The sequence below is a fragment of the Dendrobates tinctorius genome, unplaced genomic scaffold (assembly GCF_039654945.1).
Source record: "Dendrobates tinctorius isolate UK_male_01 unplaced genomic scaffold, ASM3965494v1 ptg000011l, whole genome shotgun sequence".
NCBI lineage: Eukaryota > Metazoa > Chordata > Amphibia > Anura > Dendrobatidae > Dendrobates > Dendrobates tinctorius.
Window position 1 is genome coordinate 24884115 of NW_027361679.1, and position 23269 is coordinate 24907383.

General features: G+C 47.7%; 1 protein-coding gene across 5 annotated transcripts in view; it reads left to right on the forward strand.

Moving 5' to 3' along the window:
* FAM13A (family with sequence similarity 13 member A) overlaps nt 1-23269 on the forward strand; it is a 305696-nt gene that overhangs the window by 23127 nt on the left and 259300 nt on the right. For 2 of the 5 annotated variants that reach the window (XM_073590245.1, XM_073590256.1), the window contains exon 2: nt 3538-3727. In XM_073590245.1, coding sequence (XP_073446346.1) covers nt 3571-3727 — 157 coding nt within the window. In that variant the 5' untranslated portion in view covers nt 3538-3570. Of the gene's footprint in view, nt 1-3377; nt 3728-23269 lie in introns of those variants that run through there. The other 3 variants (XM_073590230.1, XM_073590235.1, XM_073590223.1) reach the window with 2 other exon arrangements.

Consider the following 23269-nt stretch of genomic DNA (forward strand, 5'->3'; position numbering starts at 1 on the left):
CCGTACACTGTGCACTCTTTTGGCCGAGCTCTGTGAGTTATCAGGCTCCAGCATCTACTTTCAGTGGTGGTGCGGCTCTGTGCAGTAACAGAGTTCGTCCTGTTCACATTGGGTGACGTAACCCACGTGTGACTGGTTTCACACCGCTTAATTCTTCCGCCATTACTTAGCAGCAGTGTACCACCTCTGCACGGTGGACTCCGGGCTGCGAACACACCTACTATTATTTTATAATTTGGTGCGTTCCCCTAACAGGTAAATATCCAACTTTACATTTTCCATTGTTAGGGTATGTGCACGTACATTGTCTTTTTAAGGCGAATTCCGCAAAACTGCCGCAAAAAAATTAGTGCACAGCAATGTAAAAACGACAAAAGCACAAAGACGCATACACAGACAACAAACGAAGTGTTGTCGATGACTTGCATGGTTTGTAAGTGCTGTGCACTGCTTTGCTCCTCACAGTATCAAACCATCTAGCTAAGCTGCCTTGTGCAATACCTCCTGCACTGTTGCTTCCTTCTGTTGTTGGAAAGTCTGATCTTCACCCGGCTATAGGGAGGCGCGGCCAGTCTGCAGGAATGTAAAGCCACTGTGTCCTGCCGAATTTTGCTTCCCTATCCTATCTCCTGCGATCTTCTCGCTCCACATCTTGCCTGAGCTTAGGTTCAAGTTGCAGTTGTTTCTTTTCTATGTGCTTTGTTGTTCTGACTCTCCTGTTACCAACCCAGGTTGTTTACTCATTTGTTCTGATATCTCATCTCCTGACATGACTTCGTAATTTGAACTTATGCTGCCCACCCTGACCTCGGACTTCCTTACCATGTCTCTGTCTTCATCCTCTGTGCCTCATATTTTGCATTTGATCCGCTGGTCAGCTGCTGCACGTTTGGGGATTGCCCTGAAGTGGTACCCGGTGCTACCCTAAAGGCTCAAGCCTAGCATCGCCATGAGAGGCTCTAGTGAAGACCAGGTAGTTACTTAGTTATGCTGCTCCAGGTCCACACCCACATCCATCACACTAAGGCTGTGTGCACACGCTGTGGAATCTGCTTCGGATTGATTCGCGTGGATTTTCAAAATCCGCAGGTCAAAAAACCTGCGGTTTATCTGGGGATTAGCCTGCGGTTTTGCCCTGTGGTTTTACCATCTCCACAATGGAGGAGATGGTAAACCGCTGCGGAATCCGCAGAAAGAATTGACAGTTTGAGGTTGTCCCCATTTGGACATGGGTACGGACAGTTCGTTTTACGGTAATTGTTTTTAATTTTGTGTGTGTTTTTTGTGATGTTAATAAAATATTATTATTATGGATATATGTGTGCACTGTATATGTCATGGTCTTTCCTTCTGCATGAGATTCATAACTTCTTTCCATGCATTTAGTAGCACCTTACAACGGAAGTTATTTGTATATGCTTTATTGTGGTGCACCCAGCACTTTTGTTTCTCATTCAATGATTTGTCAGATCGCACTCTTACCGAAATGACATCAATGTGCACAAGCACTAGGCCTCTTTCACACTTCAGTTATTTGCATCAGTTAAAATCCGTCAAAAAGGCAGACAAGCGGATCCGTTCTCAACTGATGTGAACGTATGGCACAGGATCCGTTTTTAGACGGATCCTGAAAATGAGGAAATTTAAAGGAACCGCTGGCCGAGAGAGAGAGATCGAGAGATCCGCCGGCCAAAAAAACGTTGCAAGCTCCGTGTGGAAATCTTTGAGGATGTTGATGGACACTAACATTGTGGCGATCAGTCAGGATCCGCCAATAATGAAAGTCAATGGCGAAAAAAACGGATCCGCAAAGAAAAATGGCGGATCCGTTTTTTTTCAAAATTAGCGGATCTTGACTGATTGTCAAAAACGGAAGTGTGAAAGAGGCCTAAGCCTGATTAGACATTTTTTCCACTCTACTCATGGCTTCTGTGCTCTCTAGCACAGTGATTGGAGCTTTAAGATTAAATTGCTGCAATTGGCTGGTCAGAATTCATGTGCGAGGGCCATGATTATGATTGAAAGGATTGTCCTCTACTCAGACCATCGCTTCTTAAATACTACATTTCCTAGTGTAAAATAAAAATAACAAGAAACATCCTGCATCGGGCTGTTCCAGCAATGGCAGTGCTAGGTCTCTTCGGGGCTTGCAGTTGCAGTTTATCCTTGGCTGCTATTTACTCCAGTTCTTTAGGATGAAGCTTGAACATCCGACATCACTTGGACGGCCAGTGCAGGAAGTGAGTATCTTTTATTTTTATTTTCCACTGGGGAATATCTTGTTTAAGAAGGGTCTGTATGAGTGGTTGACAACCCCTTTAAGATGACCAGCGAAAATAATTATCTATACATGGTTACCTTGTCCTTAGACATGGTGACCACTTTCCCACCTGGCGTATATGTACAGTATATGTTGGAAAAGGGATTAAAAGCATAAGCTTCATCATTACAATCCATACACCAGAATACCATATCACAAAGCTGCGGCAATTATTGGTAAAACTGTGTGTGTTGGCACAATCCACTCTGTGAACAGGTGAGCTAAATACTGCTATGGCATCACTGATCCTTTGTGCATTTGTATCTTGCAGTAGTGTGCCAAAATGTGCGACAATATCACAAGGGGGTTACCAACAATTACATTGACTTTTTACTGCAGTAACTGAAATTTCCTGTGAATTGCCTGTGGTTTTACCGCTGTCTTGGGAGATGCCAGAATCAAGTTAATTTACTTGTACTCAAGTTATTAAAAAGGCAACAGCATCAAAACTATAAAAACAAGGTGGTGATTTTATCCAAAGTGTTTAGTTTATCCAAATTTCTCTTCTTATTTCTCTCGGTTAACTCTTAAAATGACAGTTCCCTGAGCACTAGCAATTCATTGGCAAGAACTGGGGTACAGTGCACCAGTAGCGTTGCCGTTAATGTATATTATCACATATATTGTATATACTTTTTTTTTACATATTATAGAATACAGTATTATTACTTTTATAGTGTGTCCTATAGAAGTAGGAATACTTTTCCTTGTGTGATTACTGAGTGAAAACAATGATTCTTGTCCTAAATAAGCAGGAACATAAGGACTGATGTCGCTTTAGCTCCTGGAGAACACTCTTCCTTTCCAGCATCAGTCCTGCTCATACTCTGGATCTGCAGCAGCAACAGACCTTGTCGGGGGTTGACATAGCAGAGAATTGAGTTGTAGACTGGTTCCTAGTTCCACCCAGAGGTTACTGTGGCAATATGGCTTGGAGACAACTGTGTTGAAAGAAAAGCCTGCTTGATATCTTAGATACAGGGAAGTTGTATGAGTGCACCTCCCCCTGCTTGCCTGTGTGTTACTGCGAAAAGATCACTCCCTGTCTCAACACATCTTTTACTTGGGGATCAGTAACACACGTCTCATTGCCTTGTTTGTTTTTATTTCTGTTATGGCCCAAAATGCTTGAACTTCTGAGTCCAAAACTCAGGCCTGAAATGCAGCCTCCTGTTGTTTCTGCTCATGACTGCTCTCTCTTCCTCTGCTCTTTTAAGCAAAGCAAAGCTGCTGTGAGGCTGAAGGAAGATATGAAAAAAGTGGTAGTGCGGCCTGGAAGAGGACAACCCCCCAAGCATTGTAAGAGATTTTTTGGAGTTCCACTCAAAGACTTGCATAAAGAGGGTCTGATCATGAATGGTGTGCCAGCTGTAGTTTGGAGCGTCGTGGAGTACTTACGCAGTGAAGGTAAGCTCTATAGCTTTATACCTTGAAAGGAGAACTTGCCTGAAACACTGAAATGTGCAAATGCTGCAGTTTTGCTTTAAAGATCACACTATCATACCGTTATTGAGATATATTCTTTTCGTAAACCATATAGAGAGAATGAATATCTATCCGTTTAGCATACCTTACCTGCTTAAATAATATTCCATTTATTACGAATCGGCGTATATGCCATATCCTCTAAAATCACTTGATTCCAGAATTCTGGGCAGTTTATGCAGCTCTTGTAGACAGCCTGTAGTCAAAAATGTAAGAAAACATAGTATGTTAGGCAATAAATAAAAATTCCATAAACCCCTTAACAACCTCCGATACGCCTTTTAATGGCGGCAGTTAAGGGTACTTATTCCTCAGTGCCACTTTTTAACGGCGCTGAGAAATAAAGGTGTAGCGCCCTACCCCCCCAGCGTCAGAAAACCTCCGCTGTCTCACCTACTGGGGGTAGAACATGATCATGGCTGGTTTTCATGGTCCTCTGTCACATGATCGCCGTTATTTACCAAATAATGGCTTTCACAAAAAAAAAGTACAATTTACCATTAATTTCTCTCTCCTCTGACGTGATATAGCATATCAGAGAAGAGAGAAATGGGGTCTTCCGAGCCCCCTCGGTACCTCCGTCATCCCTGGACCCTCCTGCTCCCTCCCCTGACTCTTTGTCATCTTCCTGAAAAAAAATAATGGCGGACACATGCGCAGTGTGCCCGCTGAGATCTACCGACCAGTACCTGTCAACAATAGGAAATTTTTCCCATTGGCTCCTTTTGATCACTATGATAGGGTAAAAAAGTAAGTAAATAAAATTCCCCTTTGTCACCCCTTAGTTAGATAAAAATGTATATTTAAAAAAAAAAAAATCCATTCTTTGAAGTTGGGGTTAGGGTTGTGTTAGGGTTGTCATACCTCCCAACTTTTGAAGAAGGGAAAGCGGGACAAAGGCTGCTGTGCGCACAGCGCGCTGCTGCAAATTTTAGGCCATGACCCCGACCACACCCATTTCACAACTAGTTGCACCCATATCCATGTCCCAATTGCACCCATTTAGCACCGCTGATCACACTGACTGGTACTGGGGGCACAGTGGCTGGTACTATGGGTACACTGACTGGTACTGAGGGAAAGAACAGAGCGAAAGAAAGAACAGAAAGAAAGAACTAGAGAAAGAAAGAGAAAGCAGAAATTGAAGAAAGGAAGGACAGAGAGAAAGAAAGGGGAAAGAAAAAACAGAAGGAAGAACAGAGAGAGAAAGAAAGAGAGGGAAAGAGAGAACAGAGAAAGAAAGAGGGGAAAGAAAAAGAACAGAGTGAAAGAAAGAACCAGAGAGAGAGAGAAAGAAGGGAAAGAAAGAACAGAGAGAGAGAAAAAAGAAAGAAAGGAGAGAGAATTAGGAAAGATAGATTAGAGAGGGGGAAAGAAAGAGCAGAGAGAGAGAAACAGAGAAAGAGAGATTCTATAAAAATACTATAGCAGCCCGGCTCCCATTGTAATGCCCACCTGAGCCTCCCGATGCAGGACATATCATGATCCGCTCACGTGGCCGGCATCCCCGATTCCAAGGCGATCCTGCTCTCCGTGCTGTCGGAGGACACGGTGATGGATTTGAAGCATTCCCTGAAGTGCCTCCATGGTTCTGTCACAATCTCCTCCCGAAATTACCTAATTTCCGGTCAGCTTCCAGCACGTCACTTCCGGTAGAACGTCATGTACGAGTTTTAGAGTGCTCCTCGAGGCTCCGCCGTGTACTCCTGTGTCCGCGGGAAAATTAAGCTGCCGGCCAGGACAGTGGGGCAGACTCAGGACTGTCCCGCTGGATCCGGGACGGTTGGGAGGTATGAATGCTCCTCACCATACACCGACCTCGTACATGCACGGCTCTGCACACCTCATACACACACGGTTCCACTTTGTATGCCTCGTACACACACTGCTCTGCTCCGTGCACCTTGCACACACACGGCTCCACTCAGTGCACACATGGCTCCACTCCGTAAACCTCGTACACATGCGGCTCTGCTCCGTACACCTTGTACACACGTGGCCACACTCCGTACACCTCTTACACACATTGCTGCACTCCGTACACCTCGAACACACGCGGCACCGCTCCATACGCCTCATACACACGCGGCTCCGCTCCAAACGCCTCGTACACACGCGGCTCCGCTCCACACGCCTCGTACACACGCGGCTCCGCTCCAAACGCCCCGTACACACGCGGCTCCGCTCCATACGCCTCGTACACACGCGGCTCCGCTCCATACGCCTTTCGCCTCGTACACACGCGGCTCCGCTCCATACGCCTCGTACACACGCGGCTCCGCTCCATACGCCTCGTATACACGCGGCTCCGCTCCTTACGCCTCGTACACACGCGGCTCCGCTCCATACGCCTCGTACACAGGCGGCTCCGCTCCATACGCCTCGTACACAGGCGGCTCCGCTCCGTACGCCTCGTACACAGGCGGCTCCGCTCCGTACGCCTCGTACACAGGCGGCTCCGCTCCGTACGCCTCGTACACAGGCGGCTCCGCTCCGTACGCCTCGTACACAGGCGGCTCCGCTCCGTACGCCTCGTACACAGGCGGCTCCGCTCCGTACGCCTCGTACACAGGCGGCTCCGCTCCGTACGCCTCGTACACAGGCGGCTCCGCTCCGTACGCCTCGTACACGCGCGGCTCCGCTCCGTACGCCTCGTACTCGCGCGGCTCCGCTCCGTACGCCTCGTACACGCGCGTCTCCGCTCCGTACGCCTCGCACACACATGGCTCCACTCAGTACACACATGGTTCCACTTCGAAAACCTCGTACACGTGTGGCTCTGCTCCGTACACCTTGTACACATGCGGCTCCGCTCCATACACCTCGTACTCATACGGCTCCGCTCCGTACACCTCGTACTCACGCGGCTCTGCTCCATGCGCTTCGTACACACGCGGCTCAGCTCCATACACGTGGCTCCGCTCCGTACACCCCGTACACACACGGCTCTGCTCAGCTCCGTACACTTCGTACACACAGGGCTCTGTTTCGTACACCCTGTACACTCGCGGCTCTGCTCCGCTCCGTACTCACACGACTCAGCTCCGTACACTTCGTACACACAGGGCTCTGTTTCCTACACCCCGTACACATGTGGCTCAGCTTCGTACACACAGGGCTCCGTTTCGTACACCCTGTACACACGTGGCTCAGCTCCGTACAACTTATACACATGTGGCTCCGCTCCATACGCCTCGTACACACGCGCCTCCGCTCCATACACCTCGCGCACACATGGCTAAACTCAGTACACATATGGCTCCACTCCATAAACCTCGTACACATGCGGCTCTGCTCTGTACACCTTGTACACATGCAGTTCCACTCTGTAAACCTTGTATACGTGCGGCTCCTCTCCATACACCTCGTATTCATGTGGCTCCGCTCCGTACACATGCGGCTCCGCTCCATACTCCTCGTACACGCGCCTCCGCTCCGTACGCTTCATACACTAATGACTCAGCTTTGTATGCCTCGTACAGACATGGCTCCGCTCCGTACGCCTCGTACACACGCGGCTCCGCTCCATACGCCTCGCACACACATGGCTCCACTCAGTACTCACATGGCTCCACTCCGTAAACCTCGTACACGTGTGGCTCTGCTCCGTACACCTTGTACACATGTGGCTCGGCTCCATACACCTCGTACTCATACGGCTCTGCTCCGTACACCTTGTACACATGCAGCTCCACTCCGTAAACCTTGTATACGTGTGGCTCCTCTCCATACACCTCATACTCATGCGGCTCCGCTCCGTACACCTCGTATTCATGTGACTCCGCTCCGTACACCTCGTACACATGCGGCTCCGCTCCATACGCCTCGTACACACGCCTCCGCTCTGTACGCTTCATACACTAATGACTCAGCTTTGTATGCGTCGAACAGACATGGCTCCGTTCTGTACACAACGTGCACACGCATCTCTGCTCCGTACACCTCGTACACACGCGGCTCAGCTCCATACACACACGACTCCGCTCTGTACACCCCGTACACACACGGCTCTGCTCCGCTCCATACACACATGTCTCAGCTCAGTACACTTCGTACACACAGGGCTCCGTTTCATACACCCTGTACACACGCGGCTCAGCTCCGTACACTTCGTGCACACAGGGCTCCGTTTCGTACACCCCGTACACACGCTGCTCTGCTCCGTACACACACGGCTCCGTTGCGTACACCAAGTACACACACGACTTCGCTCCGTACACCAAGTACACACAGGGCTCTACTACATCCACCCTGTAAACCCCTCATGACCCCACACATAAACTTCCCCTCATCCAGCACCATGACAAACAGCACAGCAGAGTCCTGCATACACTGAGGCCCCTGATCATGTGACCCTTGACTCCTTCCCTCCTGTAACCTCATCACAGGTCCTGTCTGCACAGAACAGCCATATATGAGAAACCTGAGCAGATGCAGGAGAGGAGAGACTTCAGGACCTGTGATGATGTCACGGTCATGTGACCGGTCCCTTGAGCCGGGAAGGGCTTCTGTTCTGGAGTGTGCTGTGCGTAGAGGGAATTGTATGGCGATCGGTACACAGCCCCTTCTGAAATGACAGGTAAGCATGGCGGATGATTTGCAGTGCGGGAAAACTAAAATCCCAGCCGGGACAGCGGGTGGGAGTGTTAAAATCGTGACTGGACGGGACGGTTGGAAGCCCTGGTGTTGTGTTGTGTTAGTGTTAGGATTAGGGTTGTGATGAAGTTAGGGTTGGGGTTAGGATTGTGTTAGGGTTCGGATTGAGATTAGGGTTGTGTTAGGGTTGGGGTTAGAGTTGGATTTAGAATTGGGAGTTTTCAAAAGTAAAAAAAAAAAGAAAAAAGTGCTCACTACTCGAGTTTGCATAGGGTGCTTTGGTATGCTCCGAGTATCGCCAATCCTCAGCATGTTTTTTTGGAGTGTCTTAACAGCCACGGAACATGCGGGACAGGAACTCCAGCATGTCTCTCGATCACCAGCGGTATTTGGTGCATACCCGAGCACCTGATGCAAACTAGAGAAGCGAGCACTTGCGCTCAACACTAATGACGACATATTCAATATGATGACCTAATGTAATCAAATTCTGTGTTGCAACTGTGGGTTCAAAATGCTCACTAAATCCCTGGATAAAATCCTTGAGGGTGTGGTTCTCAAAATAGGTTCATTTGTAGGGGGTTTCCACTGTTTAGGCACACCAGGGGGTCTCCAAACACGACATGGTGCCTGCCATCATTTTCAGACAATTTTTACGTTCAAAAAGTCAAACGGTGCACCTTCCCTTCCAAGCTCTGCCGTGGGCCCAAATAGTAGTATTCCTCCACATATGGGGTAACGGTGTACTCAGAAAAAATTGCACAACAAATTTTGTCTTCCATTTTTTCTTGTTACCCTTGTGTAAATAAAAAAAAGTTTGGGTCTAAAGTAATTTTTTTGTGAAAAAAGTAAAATGTTAATTTTTTCCTTCCACGTTGCTTCAGTTCTCGTGAAGCACCTGAAGGGTTAATAAACTTGAATATGGTTTTGAGCACCTTGAGGGGTGCAGTTATTACAGTGGTGTCAGTTTTGGGTAGTTTCTGTCATATAGACTCCTCAAAGTTACTTCAAATGTGATGTGGTCCCTAAAAAAATGATTTTGTAGCAAAAATGAGAAATCGCTCGTTAACCTTTAACCCTTATAACGTCCTAACAAAAAAAATTGTTTCCAAAATGGTGCTCATGTAAAGTAGACATGGGAAATGTTATTTATGAACTATTTTGTGTGACACTATTCTCTGATTTAACCCCTTAACATCCAATGACTGACACAGTCCGTCATGACGGGTGTCGGTTCACGCACCAGGACGGACTGTGTCCGACATGCATTTAAACTGTCACTGTTCAGTGCCAACAGCTGCCTGTGACAGCTGAGAGACATGGGAAGAGGAGCAGGGACCCGTGCTGTCAGTCTCCGCATCCAGATCGCTGAAATATCAGCACTTCCTGCCCGATCATTGCAGCAGCTCAGATCTGCCAGTGGCTGAGCGTCTGTACTAACAGCCAGGCCCCTGGCTGTTAACCCACTAAATGCTTAGATCAAGCGCGATCGCAGCGTTCAGGAGGGAGGCAGAAGCTCCCTTTGCCTTCACGTCGGCGTCATTGCGGGGCCCGATCATTGCCATGGTGACCCATGGTCGTCATGACGACCTCCGGTCATCAGGCTACAGAAAGCTTCTGAGACCATGCTCACAGCATGATGTCAGAAGCTTTCAGTATAGGTATAATGCACTGCAATGCTACTGCATTGCAATGCATCATACCTTCAATCAAAGTGAAAAAACTGAAACTCCCATAAATGGACTAGGTAAAAAAGGGAAACATTTTTAAAAAAGCCTATAAAAAAAATTACATAATAATAAAATCCACTAATTAAATAGACATTGTTATGGAAAAAAAAAATTAAACAAAAAAAGTACACGTTTTTGGTCTGGAACAATCCGATCTATAAAAGTGTCACACTAGTGAACATCATAAAAACACAAAAAAAAGTAGAAAACTATGCTTTATCATCATACCATTTGGAAAAAGTGGAATAAAACACGTTCTAAAAGACGAATGTAAATAAAAATAGTATCACTGAAAACCCCATCAAGCCGCCATACATCTCCATCAGCGGAAACATAAAAGTTATAGCTCTCAGAATAAAGCAATGCAAAAATAATTTTTTTAAATAAAAGTTTTTATTGTACAAAACCTTCTAGAAGCAAAATAAACATAAACCCTACTGTAACTAAATAAGTAAAAAGCAAAATTGCATGTAAATAGCGCAGAGTTCTTAGAAATACTGTTTTTGATCAAAAATAGCATAAAAGCCATCCCACTGTCGACAAGTTGACCCTGATTGGGATGGTCCTATGCTGTCTCATATTAAAAATTTTACCATATGTCAGAGGTGACCTCATTGTGTGAATAAGGGCAGACAAAAGGACCGGGTCCCGACCTGTGGACACTAGTCTATGGAAGCCTTTAAATGTTATTTGCAGCTCAGGAGAGAGGGAGTCCACACCCCGGCTTGCACAGATTGCAAAAATATGAAGAAAAAAAGCATAAAATTTGAGCTTGATTTTAAGTTGGTATACATGCAGCACATAAACTCATGTTCACTTTGGCCATAAAGCATACAAAACCTACAAGAAGCAAAATAAACCTAAACCCTACTGTAACTAAATAAGTAAAAAGCAAAATTACATGTAAATATCACAAGTCGCCATAAAGCTCCATCAGTAGAAAAATAAGTTATAGCTCTCAGAATAAAGCAATGCAAAAATAATTATTTTTCCATATAAGTTTTTATTGTGTAAAAGTGCCAAATCATAAAAAAATATAAATGTGGCATCGCTGTAATCGTACTGACCCAAAAAATAAAACTGCCTTATCAATTTTACCACACGCAGAATGGAGAAAAAAAAACAATTCCTGAATTGCTGGTTTTTGTTCATTTTGCCTCCACAAAAATTTGAATAGAAAGCCAGAAAAAAATATCATTTGTCTGAAAATGGTACCAATAAAAAAGTCAGCTTGTCCCGCAAAAAAACAAGCCCTCACATGACTCTGTGGGCCGAAATATGGAAAAATTATAACTCTAAAAATATGGCAATGCAAAAACTTCTTCTTGAAAAAAAAAAAGTGTCTTTTAGTGTGTGATAGAAGCCAAACATAAAAAATGGATATAAATCTGGTATCGCTGTAATCGCAACGACCCGAAGATTAAAGTCACCTATCACTTATACAGCACGTGGAACGTTGTAGAAAATAAAACCAATTCTTCACCTCCTGTGGATTTGTTCATTGTGTCTCCCAAAAATCACAGTAAGGCTCGGCCTACATTTATCCTGTTCTCTACACTGAGCGCTTATATCGGGGTTTCCGTGTTAATCTTTGAAATATGTGATTTAGACAGAACCGCCGGCGAAAGATTCCCTATAATGAGGCAGATGGAGGCACTGTGAATGCAATACGACCTGTGATCCAGTAGTGTCCGTCTTTTTAGGCATGCATAAAAACGCGGTCCACCATAGTTTTGTGCACTTCTGAAAGGAAGGACTGTCACGCGGCGGCTGCCGCGCGCTCCTCTCTCTGCCTCCTCCCGGCCGCAGCTTACCCTTCCTCCGGCATCCTGCTTCCCTCTGCGCCGCCGTCCTCGGTCCTCCCCGGCTCCTCTTCTCTGTCCGGCGGTCCCCTTCGTCCGGTCTTCCGGACCGCGCCGGGTGCGCGCTCCCGCCCCTCCTGCTCGGCGGGCGCGCGCACATACTGTGCCTGGGCACGCGCGCTCCTCCTCCTCCTCCTGAGGACGCGCGTCTGCTCCTCCTCCACCTTAGGTCACGACCCGGAAGTCCTCCTACTAGCCCCTATATCTGGCCGCCTCTTCCTGCCAGCGGTGCCTGAGTATCACTGCTTTTCCCTAGTGATTTTGGCCGCCCTCTATGCTCGCTATCGCGTCCTGTCCATCCGTGGCTCGTTCACCTCTCCTTTTTCCTCTTTCCTAGGTCCTGTGTCTCCCAGCCGTGCCCGCCTGTCCTGTGTCTCCCAGCCGTGCCCGCCTGTCCTGTGTCTCCCAGCCGTGCCCGCCTGTCCTGTGTCTCCCAGCCGTGCCGCCTGTCCTGTGTCTCCAAGCCGGTACCGTCAGTCCTGTACCCCCACCCGGCTCTAGTAGTCTGTCTGTCGTTACTCTCCAGGGTACCAGCTGCCGTGGTAATAGTTACCCGCGGGCTTGCCCCAAACGCTCCCTGTATAGGGGGTGGTCCACCTGGTCAGCTCGCCCCCGGGAGGTTCGTTGCCACGGTCTAGCGCGTCCACCCCAGGTGTACCTTACAGAATACTCAGGCCATGGATTCCGCTGGTACCCCGACCCCGACCCAAAAGGAACTTTTGTTCCTTCGTGAGAATCAGGCGAGGATCATGTCGTTCCTCAAGTCGATGGAGTCCAGACTTTCATCTCTGCAAACCTCCGATCCGGGGATTGCCTCCCAGATCTCCGGCTTACAGCAGGAGCTTGCTCAGCAGCGCGACACCCAGGCCCATATTTTAAACTACATAGCTTCTGTAGATAACCGCCTTCTAGCTCTACAGACGGCGGCCGCTGTCCCTGTGCCTGCGGCAGCTTCCCAGGCCTCGCCCCGCTTGGCTAAACCCCCACGCTATAGTGGGGATCCCAAGCTCTGTCGGGGGTTCATTAACCAGTGTCAGTTGCACTTCGAGCTGGCACCCCTGCAGTATCCCTCCGACCGGGCCAAGGTGGCCTTTATGATTTCCCACTTAGAGGGTGAGGCATTGGCTTGGGTGAATCCTTTGTGGGAGCGAGATGACCCGATAGTCTCCCAGCTCGCAACCTTCTTGGAGACATTCCGCAAGGTCTTTGATGAGCCCGGGCGTCTGGTCTCCGCTACCGAGTCCTTATTCTGCCTTCGCCAGGGTGCTCTCTCTGTGGGACAGTACGCCATCCAGTTCCGTACGTTGTCTTCTGAACTAGGATGGAACAATGAGGCTTTAGTAGGGGCTTTTTGGCGTGGCTTGTCTCCCCGAATCAAGGATGAGTTGGCAGGCAGGGATACACCTACTTCTTTGGAAGATCTCATCTCGCTGGCAACGCGAATTGACTTGCGTTTCCGCGAGCGTTCCCGCGAGGCCGTCAGGGAGAGAAGACCCACTCGGTTCTCTCCTCCGATGCGCAGTCCTCCCCGCGCCCGGCCTTCCACCTCGGCGTCAGCCCCTGAACCCATGCAGGTTGACTGACTCAGGCCCGCAGAGCTACGCCGCCAGGAGAGACTCACTCATGGTCTCTGTCTCTATTGTGGCAGTGCCTCCCACCTTCTACGTTCCTGTCCTGTGAGGCCGGGAAACTCCTCCGCCTAGGACAGGTAAGAGAGGCCTCCCTAGGTGCCTGCGACACCTCTCTACCTTTGACCCTTCCTGTTTTGTTTATCCAGGGATCCAAACGTTTCTCGGAACTAGCCTATATTGACTCAGGGGCTGCTGGTAATTTCATCCAACTCGAGGCGGTGAAGAGATTGGGGATACCTGTTAGGTCCTTGGAGGTTCCCCGGCAGTTAGCCTCAGTCGACGGGATTTCCTTTGCGTTTGACCGTAACGTTGGTCACTGAAGAGCTGGAATTACAGATCGGGGTCCTGCACCGTGAGAGAATAACCTTCTTCGTGCTGCCATCTCTATCCCACACCTTGCTCCTGGGCCTTCCGTGGTTGAGGATGCATGAACCTGTCCTAGATTGGCGGACCGGAGACATCCTTCGCTGGGGCTGCGTTTGCCAGACTAGATGTCTTCGTCCAGTACAACCCCTCAAATGCTCGTCTCCTGTCTCGGGTCCTGCGGATTTGCCCTCGGTCTATTGGGCTTTTTCAGATGTCTTTGATAAGAAAGAGGCAGAGGCTCTTCCACCGCATCGGCAATATGATTGCCCCATCGAGCTTGTTCCCGGCTCGACTCCGCCCCGGGGGCGAATCTATCCCTTGAGTCCACTCGAGTCCCAGGCCATGTCTGAATATGTACAAGAGAATTTGGCCAAAGGCTTCATCCGAAAGTCTTCTTCTCCCGCTGGGGCTGGCTTCTTTTTTGTTAAGAAAAAGGACGGGTCTCTCCGCCCCTGTATTGACTATCGAGGTCTTAACCAGATTACCATCAAGAACAGATATCCTCTGCCTCTCATCCCCGAGCTGTTCGACCGGCTGCGAGGTGCGCAAATCTTCTCTAAATTGGATCTCCGAGGAGCCTATAATCTCGTCCGTATTCGCTCCGGAGATGAATGGAAGACCGCCTTCAACACCAGGGATGGACACTACGAGTACCTCGTCATGCCCTTCGGGTTGTGCAACGCTCCCGCAGTTTTTCAAGAATTCGTGAACGACATCTTCCGAGACCTTCTGTACTCCAGTGTGGTTGTATACCTTGACGATATCCTGATCTTCTCTCCCGATCTGTCCACCCACAGAAGAGATGTCCGCCGAGTGTTGTTCCGATTGAGGGAGAATCGTCTGTACGCCAAATTGGAGAAGTGCGTCTTTGAACAGTCCTCCCTTCCATTTTTGGGATATATCATCTCCGACTTCGGCCTGCGTATGGATCCGGCGAAGGTGTCTGCCGTGCTCAACTGGCCACGTCCCCAAGGGGTGAAAGCCGTTCAGCGATTTCTCGGCTTCGCAAATTATTATCGGCAGTTCATCCCTCATTTTTCCTCATTGGCCGGCTCTATCTCATCTTTGATTCGTAAAGGAGCCAACCCGCACGTCTGGACCCCTGAAGCAGAGGAGGCCTTCCTATCTCTAAAACGAGCTTTTACCACGGCTTCCGTACTCCATCGTCCTGAGGCCAACAAACCGTTCGTCCTCGAAGTGGATGCATCAGCAACTGGAGCCGGAGCGGTTTTGTCTCAAAAATCTTCTTCCGGTTAACTCGTCACGTGCGGCTTCTTTTCCAAGTCCTTTTCCACCCCAGAGCGGAATTATTCCATAGGGGACCGAGAACTGCTGGCCATCAAGTTAGCTCTAGAAGAGTGGAGATACTTATTGGAGGGCGCCGCACATCCCTTCACAATCTTCACAGATCATAAGAATCTAGCCTATCTTCGGTCTGCGCAGAGACTCAACCCACGCCAGGCCAGGTGGTCTCTGTTCTTCGCTCGATTCGATTTTGATCTACATTTTCGCCCAGGCAACAAGAACCTCAAAGCTGACGCCTTGTCCAGATCCTTCCTTCCCTCAGATGTCGAAGAAGAACCCACGCATATCTTGGATCCATCCCGGCTCATCACGGTGGCACCACTTTCTCTTCTCTCACCTCCACCTGGCAAGACTTTTGTGCCGGAGAAGGACCGAGGACGAATCCTTCACTGGGGACATGCTTCCAAGCTGGCTGGCCATCTCGGGATTAAGAAGACACTTCACCTGGTAGCCCGCTACTACTGGTGGCCGACTCTTCCCCATGATGTCCGGGATTTCGTCGCCTCCTGTCTCTCCTGTGCCAAGATCAAGGTGCCTAGGCAGTTACCTTCTGGGCTTCTACACCCGCTTCCTATACCCTCGTCCCCCTGGCAACACATTGCCATGGACTTTATTACGGACCTACCCCACTCTGCCAACTGTACAGTCGTCCTAGTGGTGGTTGATAGGTTTTCTAAGATGGCACACTTCGTTCCCCTTTCCGGCTTACCATCAGCTCCAGCCTTGGCGAAGATCTTTGTTCAGCACATCTTCCGTCTTCATGGACTGCCCCAACATATTGTTTCTGACAGAGGAGTCCAATTTACCTCTCGCTTCTGGAGAGCCCTATGCAGATCAATGGATGTCACTCTCGACTTCTCCTCATCTTACCACCCCCAGTCCAACGGTCAGGCTGAACGGACAAATCAGTGCTTGGTGAACTACCTCCGGCATTTTTCCAATGTCCACCAGAACGACTGGGCTGAACTTCTCCCGTGGGCTGAGTTCGCCTATAATAACCACGCCAGCGAGTCTTCAGGCAAGTCCCCTTTCTTTATCGTCTATGGGCAACATCCTGGTGTACCTCTACCGGTTCCTCCTGTCTCGGGTGTACCGGCGGCTGACCTTCTGACCGGGGAATTCTCCAGGATCTGGCAGGAGACCAAGGCCGCTCTCGAGTTGGTACGTAACAGAGTTAAGAGACACGCCGACAAAAGACGCCTGGATGCTCCGCCATATCACCCTGGTGATAAAGTTTGGCTGGCCTCCAAGTTTATTCGCCTCAAGGTCCCTTCCCATAAACTGGGTCCCCGTTATATTGGACCTTTTGAGATCTTGTCCCGTATTAACGATGTCTCCTATAAACTACGGCTTCCTGCCTCTCTCCGTATCCCTAATGCCTTTCATGTGTCCTTGCTAAAACCAGTCGTCTTCAATCGTTTCCTTTCTAAAGCCCCTCACTCACCTCCGCCTGTCTCCGCAGACGATGTATTTGAGGTTAAAGATATTTTGGCCATGAGAAAGCAAAAGGGGAGAACCTTTTTCTTGGTTGATTGGAAGGGCTTTGGTCCCGAGGAGAGGTCCTGGGAGCCCCAAGAGAACATCCAGGCCCCTCGAATCTTGGCCAAATTCTTTTCCGGACTGCGGAGGGGGGCGCGTAAGGAGGGGGGTACTGTCACGCGGCGGCTGCCGCGCGCTCCTCTCTCTGCCTCCTCCCGGCCGCAGCTTACCCTTCCTCCGGCATCCTGCTTCCCTCTGCGCCGCCGTCCTCGGTCCTCCCCGGCTCCTCTTCTCTGTCCGGCGGTCCCCTTCGTCCGGTCTTCCGGACCGCGCCGGGTGCGCGCTCCCGCCCCTCCTGCTCGGCGGGCGCGCGCACATACTGTGCCTGGGCACGCGCGCTCCTCCTCCTCCTCCTGAGGACGCGTGTCTGCTCCTCCTCCACCTTAGGTCACGACCCGGAAGTCCTCCTACTAGCCCCTATATCTGGCCGCCTCTTCCTGCCAGCGGTGCCTGAGTATCACTGCTTTTCCCTAGTGATTTTGGCCGCCCTCTATGCTCGCTATCGCGTCCTGTCCATCCGTGGCTCGTTCACCTCTCCTTTTTCCTCTTTCCTAGGTCCTGTGTCTCCCAGCCGTGCCCGCCTGTCCTGTGTCTCCCAGCCGTGCCCGCCTGTCCTGTGTCTCCCAGCCGTGCCCGCCTGTCCTGTGTCTCCCAGCCGTGCCCGCCTGTCCTGTGTCTCCCAGCCGTGCCCGCCTGTCCTGTGTCTCCCAGCCGTGCCGCCTGTCCTGTGTCTCCAAGCCGGTACCGTCAGTCCTGTACCCCCACCCGGCTCTAGTAGTCTGTCTGTCGTTACTCTCCAGGGTACCAGCTGCCGTGGTAATAGTTACCCGCGGGCTTGCCCCAAACGCTCCCTGTATAGGGGGTGGTCCACCTGGTCAGCTCGCCCCCGGGAGGTTCGTTGCCACGGTCTAGCGGGTCCACCCCAGGTGTACCTTACAAGGACAATGCTGAACAGAGGCCAGAGGGAGTCCAGAGTAACTCTGCTGCCTCATTATAGTGAACTAGCTGAAGAGCCCGGCGCTGCCCGGGCATAGTAACTAACTGTGGTTAGTTATAGCAAATTATAATTATCCTCCATCCCATAGTCCTGTGCCCATATACCCATCATACATATCCATGATCCCATAGGCCCGTGCCCATATACCCATCATACATATCCTCCATCCCATAGTCGAGTGCCCATATACCCATCACACATCCTCCATCCCATAGTCCCATGCCCATATACCCATCATACATATTCGCCATCCCATAGTCGAGAGCCCATATACCCATCACACATCCTTCATCTCATAGTCCCGTGCCCATATACCCGTCATACATATCCTCCATCCCATAGTCCAGTGCCTATATACCCATCACACATCCTCCATCCCATAGTCCAGTGCCCATATACCCATCACACATCCTCCATCCCATAGTCAACCATTATGACGACATAGTGAGCGGCGGGGCTTGCAACCTATGATGACAGCAGCGTCGCCATGGCAACCATTATGACATCATAATGAGAGGCGGGGCTTGATACACTTTTTCCCCCAGTATGTAGATAGGGGCAAAATTGTTTTGTGAATTGGAACGCACGGGGTTAAAATTTCGCCTCACAACATAGCCTAGGACACTCTCGGGGTCCAGACGTGTGACTGTGCCAAATTTTGTGGCTGTAGCTGCGACGGTGCGGATGCCAATCCCGGACATACACACACACACACAGACACACACACACACACATATATACATACATACATACATACACACACTTGAGCTTTATATATTAGATGGATCTATCGGGAGTTTCTTCTGACCCGACACTCGGAGATTTAGATGGAGACCCCGATGTAAGTGCTCAGTGTAGAGCGCCGGATAAATGTGATCATAAATGTTACGTAAAATGTTCCCAATAAAAGCTCCAACTCAATCCACGAAAAAAAGCAAGTCCCCACTCAGGTCTGTCATCTGTTAACAGTAATATAGGAGGCCTCCACGTTACTGGTAACACAAAGGCTCTGGAAAAGCAAAATGGCTCATTTCCCCCAAAAAGAAATTCAGCGAATTCTGCGCTCCAAAATCCAAATGCCCCCTCCCTTCTGAGCCCCAGTGTGCTTAAACCACCTTTAGTGTTCACATTTGGCAGAGGTACAATTTCCAAAATGGGGTCACTTGGGATGGGTGGGGAGATTCTGCTTTCTAGCAACTTAGAGGGCTCTGTATATGGAGTCCGCAAACTATTCTAGGGAAATCTGCACTCCAGGAGGCAAATAGCGCTCCGTCCCTACCGAGACGCTCTGTATGGCCAAACAGTACTGTACAGTCACATATGGTGCATTTCTATATTCAGTAGAAATTGTGGGACAAATTCTGGTGCCAATTTTACTCACTTCTTGAGTGAAAATGTTAAATCTCGGGCTAAAACAACATTTTTGTGGTAAAAATGTAATTATTTTTTCTTCACTGCCCAATGGTATAAAATTCTGTGACCACACCCTTGGTATCAGTATGATCATTACACCCCTAGATTAATTCATTGAGAGGTTTAGTTTGTAAAATAGGGTCACTTTTGGGGCTTTCTACTGTTCTGGCACATCAGGGGCTCTCCCAGTGGGTCATTCACCCTCAAACCATAATAATAAAATCTGCACTATAATATTGCTCTCCTTCCCTTTTGAGCTTTGCACTGTGCTTCAAAAGTAGTTTTCACCCACACATGGGGTATCGGCATACTCAGGAGAAATTGCACAACAAATTCTAGGGTCCATTTTCTCCTGTTAGCCTTGCGAAAATAAAAAATTTGGGGCTAAAAGAAAAATTTTGCAGGGAAAATGTTTTTTTTTTTTTTTAAATTTTCGTAGCTCTGTTATAAACTTCTGTAAAGCACCTGGTGGTTCTAGGTGCTCACTACACATCTAGCTAAGTTCCTTTAGGGGTCTGTTTTCCAAAATGGTATCACTTGTGTGGGGGTTTCCACTGTTTAGGCACATCAGGGACTCTCTAAAAGTGACATGGCATCCGCTCTCGATTCCAGACAATTTTGTGTTCAAAAAGTCAAACGTTTCTCCTTCCCTGCTGGTTCCTGCCTTGCGCCCAAACAGTGGTCTTTCTCCATACATGGGGTATTGGCGTACTCAGGAGAAATTGCACAACAATTTTTGGAGTTTGTTTTCTCCTGCTACCTTTTGTTAAAATAAAAAAAATTGGTGCTAAGATTATTTTTGTGTAAAAAAAAAAAAAAAAAAAAAAAAAAAAAAATTGATTTTTAATATTCATGGCACTACGTTATAAACTTATGTGAAGCACCAGGGGGTTCGATGCACGCACCAAACATCTAGATAAGTTCCTTGAGGGGTCTAGTTTTTCTAGGTTTAGTTTTTATGCCCTTAAATAACAGAGATACGGCACACAAAAAACTTAATAAATAACATTTCCCACATGTTTACTTTACATAAGCACAATTTTGGAACCAACATTTTTTTTTTGTTAGTTAGTTATAAGGGTTAAAAATTGACCAGCGATTTCTCATTTTTGCAACACCATTTTATTTTTACGGACCACATCACATTTGAAGCCACTTTGAGGGGTCTATATAATAGAAAATACCCAAAAGTGACACCATTCTAAAAACTGCTCCCCTTAAGGTGCTCAAAACCACATTCAAGAAGTTTATTAACCCTTTAGGTGCGTCACAGGAATTTTTTGAATATTTTAAAAAAAAATAAACATTTAGCTTTTTTTCACAAAAAAATACTTCAGGTTCAATTTTTTTTATTTTACCAAGGGTAACAGGAGAAATTGGACTGCAAAAGTTATTGTGCAATTTGTCCTAAGTACGCTGATACCTGATATGTGGGGGGCAACCACTGTTTCGGCGCATGGCAGACCTCAGAAGGGAAGGAGCGCCGTTTGACTTTTTCAATGCAAAATAGGCTGGAATTCAGATCGGACACTATGTCGCGTTTGGAGAGCCCCTGATGTACCTAAACAGTGGAAACCCCCCACAAGTGACCCCATTTTGGAAACTAGACCCCCCAAGGAACTTATCTAGATATGGGGTGAGAACTTTGAACCCACAAGGGCTTCACAGAAGTTTATAACGTACAGCGGTACAATTAAAAAATCATATTTTTTCCACAAAATGATCTTTTCACCCCCAATTTTTATTTTTCCAAGGGTAACAGGAACCTAAAAGTTATTGTGCAATTTGTCCTGAGTACGCTGATACCCCATATGTGGGTGTAAATGACTATTTGGGTGCATGGCAGAGCTCGGAAGGGAAGCAGCGCCATTTGACGTCTTTGGCTGGAATTGAGATTGGACACCATGTCGCGATTGGAAAACCCCTGATGTACCAAAACAGTGGAAACTCCCCACAAATGACACCATTTTGGAAACTAGACCCCCCAAGGAACTTATCTAGATGTGTGGTGAGCATTTTGAACCCCCCAGTGCTTCACAGAAGTTTATAACGCCCGGGCGTGTAAATAAAAAAATCGTATTTTTTCCACAAACATGATCTTTTAGTCACCAATTTTTTTATTTTCCCAAGGGTACAAGGAGAAATTGGACCCCAAAAGTTGTTGTCCAATTTGTCCTGCATACGCTGATACCCCAAATGTGGGAGAAAACTACTGTATGGGCACACTTCGGGGCTCGGAAGGGAAGTAGTGATGTTTTGGAATGCAGACTTTGATAGATTGGTCTGCGGGTGTCATGTGCGTTTGGAGAGCCCCTGATGTACCTAAACTATTGAAACTCCCCACAAGTGACCCCATTTTGGAAACTAGACCCCCCACGGAACTTATCTAGATGTGTGGTGAGCACTTTAAACCCCCAAGTGCTTCACAGAAGTTTATAACGCCTGGTCGTGAAAATAAAAAAATCATTTTTTTCCACAAAAATGATATTTTTGCCCCCAATTTTTTATTTTCCTAAGGGTAACAGGAGAAATTGGACCCCTAAAGTTGTTTTGCAATTTGTCCTGAGTATGCTGATACCCTATATGTGGGGGTAAAACACTGTTTGGGCGCATGGCAGAGCTTGGAAGGGAAGGAGCACCATTTGACTTTTTCAACGCAGAGTTGGCTGGAATTGAGATCAGACGCCATGTTGCATTTGGAGAGCACTTGATGTGCCCAAACAGTGGAAACCCCCCTATTATAACTCCAACCCTAACCCCAACACACCCCTAACCCTAATCTCAGCCCTAACCCTAGCCCTAACCCTAGCCCTAACCCTAACCCTAATGGGAAAATGGAAATAAATACATTTTTTTTATTTTATTATTTTTCCCTAACTAAGGGGGTGATAACGGGGGGTTTGATTTACTATTTATGGCGGTTTTTATGTTTGGCAGCTGTCACACGCTAAAAGACGCTTTTTATTGTAAAAATAGTTTTTGCATATTGAGAGCTATAATTTTTCCGTATTTTGACCCACCGAGTCATGTGAGGTCTTATTTTTTGCGGGACGAGTTGACGTTTTTATTGGTTACATTTTCGGGCACGTGACATTTTTTGATCGCTTTTTATTCCGATTTTTGGGACTCAGAATGAACTAAAACCAGCGTTTCATGAATTTCTTTTGGGGGGGTGCGTTTACACCGTTTCACGTGCGGTAAAATTGATAAAGCGCTTTTATTCTTCGGGTCAGTACGGTTACAGCGATACCTCATTTAGGTCGTTTTTTTTATGTTTTGTCAGTTTTATGCAATGAAAACTATTTTATATAAAAAATAATTATTTTTGCATCGCTTTATTCTGCGAGCTATAACTTTTTTATTTTTTTGTGCATGACGCCGTATGGCGGCTCGATTTTTGCGGGACAAGCTGATGTTTTCAGCGGTACCATGGATATTTATATGCGTCTTTTTGATCGCGCGTTATTGCACTTTTTGTTCGGTGGTATGATAATAAATCATTATTTTTTGTTTCGTTTTTTATTTTCATTTTTTAAGGGGTTAACTAATGGGACAGTTTTATAGGGCGGGTCGTTACGGACGCGGCGATACCAAATATGTGTACTTTTATTGTTTTTTTTTTTATTTTCAAAAAAAGAAATTATTGGGGAATTTTTTTTTTTTTTTTTACTAATTTATTTAGCGATTTTTTTTTTTTTTTTTTTTTTTTTTTTTTTTTTAAATTATTTTTACACTTTTTTTTTTTTTAAACTTTATTACATTGTCCCAAGTGGGACGTCACTGTCCTGTGACAGATCGCTGATCTGTCACATCACAGATCATTGTGACAGATCAGCGATCTGTCACAGGCATTGCTGCAGACTTCCTCATGCCTGCGCTTTGCAGGCAGTGAGGAAGTCAGCTCCCTACAGGACCGTGAAGGTCCCCGTCGACATCTTGGATCCGGGGCCTGTAGGGAAAGAGCCCCCCGCAGCAGCGTTGCACATTGCGCTGCTGTGGGGGGCTCAGGGAAGCACGGAGGGAGC